Raw genomic sequence first — 7,472 nt, forward strand, 5'->3', positions numbered from 1 at the left:
TAATTTTTTAAAAGAAAAATAGATCCATATATATATGTGGCCAGGTTTTGTTTCTTTCAGTTTCAACTATATTTTGACCTTTTCAGACATGTTACCAGAAAAATGAAAATGACATGATTTGGCACAAAAAAAACTTATTATGTTCGCACCGTCCGTTTCTGTTGCAAGTTGCAGCCATTCTTCTTCACCTCTTTCATATTTTCTTATGGCTTAAAATAAGTATTTGCCCATGTGGCTGGAACATACACAGTTTTCGTTTTTAGACCTTGCAGATTTTTGTGTGTTTTTTTTTAATCATCGATTAGTCATTGATGTTAATCTTTCCATCAAATTATGATGTAAGTCGATTGACTTCACATGTGGCATTTTTAAAAAGAGTATATACCAAGGTTAACCTTAACGTATGTTTTGAAAAATTTGAGATTTCGTTAAACAATCTTTTTATTAGTTAATAAGTTGTTTACTTCGCATTTCAAACTCTTATTTTTCATCTTTGTTTATTAGTTATTCAATCGCACGAATTTCAAATAAGTTTTTCAATTTAAGATTTTTTCACCACTTTGCTTAACGTTTTTAGACTCTTATATTTCATTTCATTTGTTGTTTAGTATGTTGGTAATGTCTTATATCTATGATTTGTTCTATTGCCTTTATGTTTTTTACCACTTTGCTTATCATTTAAGACTCTTCTATTATATTTAAAATAATTAACGTATTGATTGACGTATAAAATACGACAGACAAATTCCCCATACATCGCACGGGTAAAAAAACACTAGCTTTTAAAAATCTTTTTAGTGGTTGTAAAAAAATTGTTTTTACATCCTCCAAAATTAACAGCTAAGTTAGTTAAACGACGACACAAGAAAATGTTATGCCGATACCTAAGAAACCATTGTCCACTCCTCTCTTAGCCATTCTTCACTAGTCACTACTCTCCTTACACTACGTGAACAACCAACATTCATAAACCTTCACCCTTCAACCAATTAGTGTCAAAAATAGAGGAATTCCAACTTTGGATCTTTGAAAACTTGTCACGGATCCAACTCCTATGTTGTTATTGGACCCTAATGAGACCACTGAAGCGGGGGGGACCTCCTCTCCGTCAAAGCTTAATCTCCCTCCAACCGTTTCTCTCTCGAAGGCGTCGTGGGCGGGCAATGTAAGTGTGTGTTTGAAAAATGATCAAAATAACATTTACTCCAATTCCGAGGTACAATAAACAAAGAAACATTTCTCCCAAATCAAAAACATCAAAGCTCCAAAATGGAGCCTTAAAAAACATCAGATTACTTTCAATCATAAAGTGTATACAAACATAGCCCTAGGTGAGTTGTTTAAAAAAATTGTGTTTTTGTTAAATAAGGTAACTATAATATAGGATTTGTTGGATCAATTGAGAGGTGCTTATGTTTTTGGTGGTGGAAGATTGCGATGATTTTTTACCCCGTTTTCCATCACATCAACATTTTGTTCTAGCAACTTTATTTGGGTATGCCCGAGTTCTATTCAAGTTATCCTTAGTACTGATGGAAGCTTTATTTGCCACAAGCAACAAATTGTCTACGGTGGCCTAATATGTAACGCTTCAGCAGACTGATTGAGTGGTTTCAAAGGTTTCTCTACAGGGTCGTGTGTTCTTTTTGCAGAGCTTTTGACCATCAAACACTACCTTCTCTTAGCCTGAGAGTTGGGTTTTCAACATGTTGTTTGCGAGAGCGACTCACTAGATGCTATTAGGATGTTGGATGCTTCTCCGTTGACATCGCATTTGAGAACTTTGTTTTATGAAAATTGTTGATCTTTCTACTCATTAATGATGAGTTCCTTTCCACCATACTTCATGAGAGACTAACACATGAGCTGACAAACTTGCTTCGTCAGGCTTGCACTTGCAGTTTGCCTACCGGATCTAGTCCCTACCCTATACAAAGCTTAGTCATCTTTTTTCTTCTAACCGACATTGTTATGCCGACATAGTGTAGTTTTTTTTTTCCACTTTCACTGTGTCACCAAAAATAATCTTGGTAAAACATCACTCAAATTTATCTTGGTAATATCTACATCTAATTTTAACACTATCTAAAGTTTCCTTCGTTTGCCACGCCGTATTAGGCATGATAGTATAAGTTTATACAATACATTATGAGTTTATCCATTGTTTGGTGATGACATTGTATTGTATAAGCTTATCCATCAAAGTCCCCTTATACGTTAAAATGACGTATTATTTAATCCATCATGTGCGTGATGGACAAGGCATGATAAGGTTGTGACGTATAACTCACCATCACCAACACCCTTCATTGCTGCCAACTTACACCATCATTGGCCCCACCACCGCCACCGGTGTTGCCGCCACCACCCGATCACCACCGCCGCCGCCACCACCGCTCTACCGTCACCCCTGGTGTTGCCGCCACCACCACCACCGACACCACAACCACCACCCTATCGCCACAACCACCACCATTGCCTCCACCGTCGTCGCCACCCTACTGCAGCCGCCACCGCCTTACCACCACCACCCTATCGTCGTTAACACCACAACCACCATCGCCGCCACCACCCGATCACCACCACCACCACCACTACCCTACCACAACCACCACCCTATCGCCACCACCACCATAATCGTCGCCACCACTCTATTGCCACCACCGCCACCACCGATACCACAACCACCACCCTATCGCCACCACCACCACCATTGCCTCCACCCTCCATCGTAGCCGCCACCCTATCACAACCGCCACCGCCTTACCACCACCACCACCACCCTATCATCGCCACCACCACAACAACCATCACTGCCACCACAAACACCAACTTATCTCCACTGTCACCACCATCGCCACCAACACCAACCTACCACCATTGCCACCACCACCACCAACCTACCACCACTTCCATCACAACCGCCACCACCGTTATAATCACCTCCATATTCGATTTTTATTATATATCATTATTCAATACTTCACTAAACATAAAATTGTATTAATTTAAACGATATGGTAAATTATACAGAGTATGACCAAACACTGGATAGTATAAGAAAGTTATCAGAGCTTATACTATCAGGCCTAATACTATCAGGTCTTATACTATCAGGCTTTATACTATACGTCGCACCAAACGAACCCTTAATAAATAAATGGAAATAGCAACACCCAAACAGAGCATAGCGTATTGATGGCTCTGGAAATCGCGCAAAGGCCGCAAAACCCTACTTGAACCCCTTTCATTCATCAAGCACACAGTATCATTATCATCGCCGTCGCATCACAACCATGGCTCTGCGATTTCTCCGATCGCGAGCCAAATACGTCGCATCATCACCGAAGCGATTCCTCTCAACCGATGCCGCCGCCGCCGCTTCTCCTCCTCCTCCTCCCACTGCCGCCTCCCCTAACCGCTGGAACTTCCTCAAATACGCTGTCGTTGGTGCCATCACCGGCGCCACTACCTTCGCCGGTTACGCCTCTTACGGTTCGTTTCACTTTCTTGCATTTTCTTGTTCTTCTTCGTATCAATTTTCACCATATTTTTCAATTCTTTGGTTGGAATGCATTGTGCAGCTTACAATTTGGATGAAATAGAAGAGAAGACTAGGTCGTTTCGTGAATCGGCTAAGTACACTGCAGGCGATGGAGCCACTACTCTAGATGTGAGTGATCTTGATTGCTGATTCTATGTGTCATCTTATTTTCTTACATGGATGAATTGTTAGAACTACATTGATTGGTGAAATAGCTCTTCGAATTTGATTTGTTGTTATTTGTAATGCTGCATGTGCAATTAATAGATTGTCGAAATTTATGCCATTTGATTCTGTGGTGGTCTCATTGAACCATGGTTCTTGATTATTTATGTAAACAACTTCAGTGATAGTGATAACAGATTAATAATTATATTTTTTTTCTTCTTGGAAATGCACTTGGTGTATCTTGTTTGGGACTGATACAATGTCTTTGTTCCTTCCATTTAAATGTTTGATGCATTAATAGACCACTCCACAGTGTACCATAGTTAGTATTAGTAGAGTGACATATTCTGGTCCACATTTTCTGCAGAAATTTCAAGGGTTGCTATACTCAACTGCAATGACAGGTGTGTTCCCTGAGCTTATATTAAATTAGCATTGATCTTCCCCTTAAAACTAATATTTTGTGTTCTCATTTCTTCTTGATATTCTCTTCCCTTAAGAGTGTAGTTATTATATGAATGGAATGGATGGATGAGTTCAGTGTTACCAAATAGCGGCTACTCCACTATAGCGTAGCTGGTTTTTGGCTAATCACGATGCCGCTATTGCCCACTATAGCGCGCTATTCCCTCTATTCGCTGATAAATAGCGGCCGAAATAGCGGATTTTTGGCTCACCGCGATGGTCCGATCGCAATTTGATAACACTGGATGAGTTAATCATTTGAATGGTTATGTATTTCTCTTTTTTGTTTTGTGAATTTCTCTTGCTTATGGATAAGCCTGGACTTTTTTATACTGATCAACTGAAAATAGCGTGCTTAATTGCTTATGCACAACAAATGCCTACATAATTTAACTAACAGTAATTTTCAGACACACCACAGAGATTGTCCAGTAATAGCAATTATCAATTAAAGGCCCCTAATTTCACCTCAGAACAATTTGCAAATGCATGAAAATATGGGATATGTGCATTATATGGAAGGGATAAGGCAGGGAACGCAAGTGGGCAGTGGCAAGAACTTGTGCTGTTGAGGAAGACCGGTGCAGACAAATTAATATTGTATGCATTTCTTTGGGGGATGAGGGTCTTAAACAACTAATTAGTTGTATATTTGCATGTCTTTGTTTTTAGCAGCTTGCTGATTCTTTTGCATGTGAATGTAATATGACAGTGCCTGCTAAAGCAGTAGAGCTTTATGTGGATGCAAGAAGGCTAATTGAAGAACAAGTTAGGGTATGTGCATGCTGTTTCTTCTCAGATTTTTGGTCAACATTTGGCCTCTTTTTTTTAAAACTTTTGTATATCATACATACCCTTGCGTTAAGGTTTTAATACTGTGCTCTTTTTGCTTCCTTTTAGAGTTATACTGAACCATACACGGACAAGCTCCTTCCTGATTTGCTTCCTCAGGAGCAGCATGTGTTTACACTTGTTCTAGATCTCAATGAGACATTGATTCACTATATTTGGACGGTAAGGTTTCATCCTAAAATACACTTTCTTTTGGGTAGACTAATACGAAAGTTCTTTATAATGAATGATATGGTTGGTAATGTATTGGTAAGGTTATGCTATATTTCTTTTATACAATGCATGTCGTAGAAATAAGTGTTAGATCTCTTATTTCTTTGCTACTTAGTACTACTCCTTATATAATGTAAACATCTGATCTGACTATGATATTGAACTTTGTTTTTTTTATTTGGTGTGTAAAGCGAGATACAGGGTGGCAGACTTTTAAAAGACCTGGAGTTGATGCCTTCTTAGAACATCTAGCTCAGTTCTACGAAATAGTGGTGTATACAGATGAGCAAAATATGGTAATCTGAATTTTCTGCTCTACATTCTGAATGGATACCTATTTTTCTTGAGTATTCTTACATTCTGGCTTTTGTTGATGTGCTGTGCAGTTTGTAGACCCTGTTATAGAAAGGCTGGATCCCAAACATTGCATCAGATATAGGCTGTCGAGGCCTGCTACAAAGTATCAGGATGGGAAACACTTCAGAGTATGTCTGAGCTATCTTTTTGTGTTACTCTCTCTCAAATTATGTATGTGAATTCCTGTGGCAAACGTACAATAGATTGTGTCATATAATAGAAAACAATTGGTCTTGGAACTATTATCTTTTTTGTCACTGAAAAGTAATTTTACTTTATAACAAACCTATGATATTATATCATATGCTCATTCCTGTCATTTTATATCGATACTATATATTATAAACATAGTTGTGTTTGGATATTCTAATACTGAGATGTCCTCCGCTCTCTTTCACCCCTTCTTTTGCAGGACCTTGAAAAACTAAACAGAAATCCAGCAAAAGTTCTTTATTTGAGTGGCCATGCTTTGGAAAGTTGCTTACAACCTGACAACTGTGTCCCTATTAAGCCATGGCAGCAACAAGATAAAGATGACACGGCTCTTTTGGATTTTATACCATTTCTAGAGTGTAAGCATTTTATAAGTTTTGTTGAAGAATTGTTCATATTTTAAATGACTGTTTTGATTTCGTCCCATTCCTTGAGTATAAGTGCATTTCCCTAAGATATGTTTAAATAAATTCACGAATGAAATTATTGTTACTTTATTATGGTTGTGAATATTGCATTACCTTCTCCGTTATTTATACGCAGTTGTTGCCCGTAGTAGTCCAGCTGATATAAGACCAGTGCTACAATCATACCAAGGCTGTGATATTCCGAATGAATTCATCAGGCGATCCAAAGAGCATCAGAGGTAACATTTTGACACCTGGACATTTTTTATTCGGACACTTACTACATTTGCCTGACACCTTGTCACACGCGTGTTTGACACCTGTACACTCCCCTTCCCAAGCGTGTCCGTGCTTCACAGATAGGAATAGGATATGTATTCCTCCATAAAGCATGATGAATGACTCTTAATCTAGCATATTTTATATTCATGATGAAGGTTTCTTTTGTTCGTGTATAAGTAATTGATGCTAATATTTTTAGTCGGTGTTTCTAAATGATGCAGGAGGATGCAAGAACAGAAGCATCGTGGTCGCCTCTGGAAAAGTTGATCCTATCAGACGTTCTTCCTGAAGTTTAGGAAGTGAGATTGTCAGTTTCATTGCAAGTTGATTGTTCAGTTCATTAGAGATTTTGAAGTCAGTGATAGTTGACGAGTGATTACATCAAAATGTAGCTTTTGTTTCTTGAACTTTAATTCTTGAACAATCAATATTTTTTTGCCTATATAATTCTGTCGCTGGAAAGCACCTATTAGTTTCAGCGGTGAAGTTCTTTTTCGTCTGCTAGAAGAATGAATTCCTAATACATATGTTTCTTGCAAGATGGTTTAACCTTTTGGGAGGATATCTGCCCAGATGTAGCTATGGATGAATTTGCCCATCATAGCTGCATAGATTGTACAACTGACATAATAAAAGATTTTACTTGTTCTTGTTTGGTTGGATTGTTCTGTTTGATACTTGATCCAGTTATAGTAGGAACTGTATAATCTAGTTAGAGTTTCTTTTGATGCTTACTTGATCTTCTTGTAGTTTCCCAACTGTATGATTGTTAATTTGACTATTTGAGTGCTTGTTATACAAAAGTCCCTTACCTCCAGCTCAATTTGAATGGCTTGATAAGATTGGTTTATGACTACAACTTAGAAAAAATAGTTAAGAATCATTACACGTTTATTAGTTTAACTTTTGTGTTTCGCTGTCGTTTTGTTGAATTAATTGCTTGTCGAATGGATTTTTTAAACTATTTATCG

General features: G+C 38.1%; 1 protein-coding gene across 1 annotated transcript; it reads left to right on the forward strand.

Annotated features, from left to right (window-relative positions):
- The first annotated feature begins 3,173 nt into the window (after positions 1 to 3,173).
- On the forward strand, positions 3,174 to 7,156 carry LOC130733003 (mitochondrial import inner membrane translocase subunit TIM50). The gene is made up of 10 exons (XM_057585038.1): positions 3,174 to 3,495; positions 3,585 to 3,673; positions 4,080 to 4,116; positions 4,890 to 4,951; positions 5,078 to 5,191; positions 5,434 to 5,538; positions 5,629 to 5,727; positions 6,012 to 6,171; positions 6,356 to 6,458; positions 6,723 to 7,156. The coding sequence occupies exons 1-10, from the start codon at positions 3,297 to 3,299 to the stop codon at positions 6,766 to 6,768; spliced, it is 1,014 nt and encodes a 337-aa protein (XP_057441021.1). The 5' UTR covers positions 3,174 to 3,296; the 3' UTR covers positions 6,769 to 7,156.
- Positions 7,157 to 7,472: the final 316 nt, after the last annotated feature.

Source organism: Lotus japonicus, chromosome 1 (genome assembly GCF_012489685.1).
Source record: "Lotus japonicus ecotype B-129 chromosome 1, LjGifu_v1.2".
Lineage (NCBI taxonomy): Eukaryota > Viridiplantae > Streptophyta > Magnoliopsida > Fabales > Fabaceae > Lotus > Lotus japonicus.

Excerpts from the sequence above, each read along its gene's own strand:
- LOC130733003 (XM_057585038.1), top strand. The coding sequence starts at position 3,297 with ATGGCTCTGCGATTTCTCCGATCGCGAGCCAAATACGTCGCATCATCA. Across the intron at positions 3,496-3,584 it reads CGCCGGTTACGCCTCTTACG|CTTACAATTTGGATGAAATA; the intron begins GTTCGTTTCACT and ends TGCATTGTGCAG. Across the intron at positions 5,192-5,433 it reads TGATTCACTATATTTGGACG|CGAGATACAGGGTGGCAGAC; the intron begins GTAAGGTTTCAT and ends TGGTGTGTAAAG.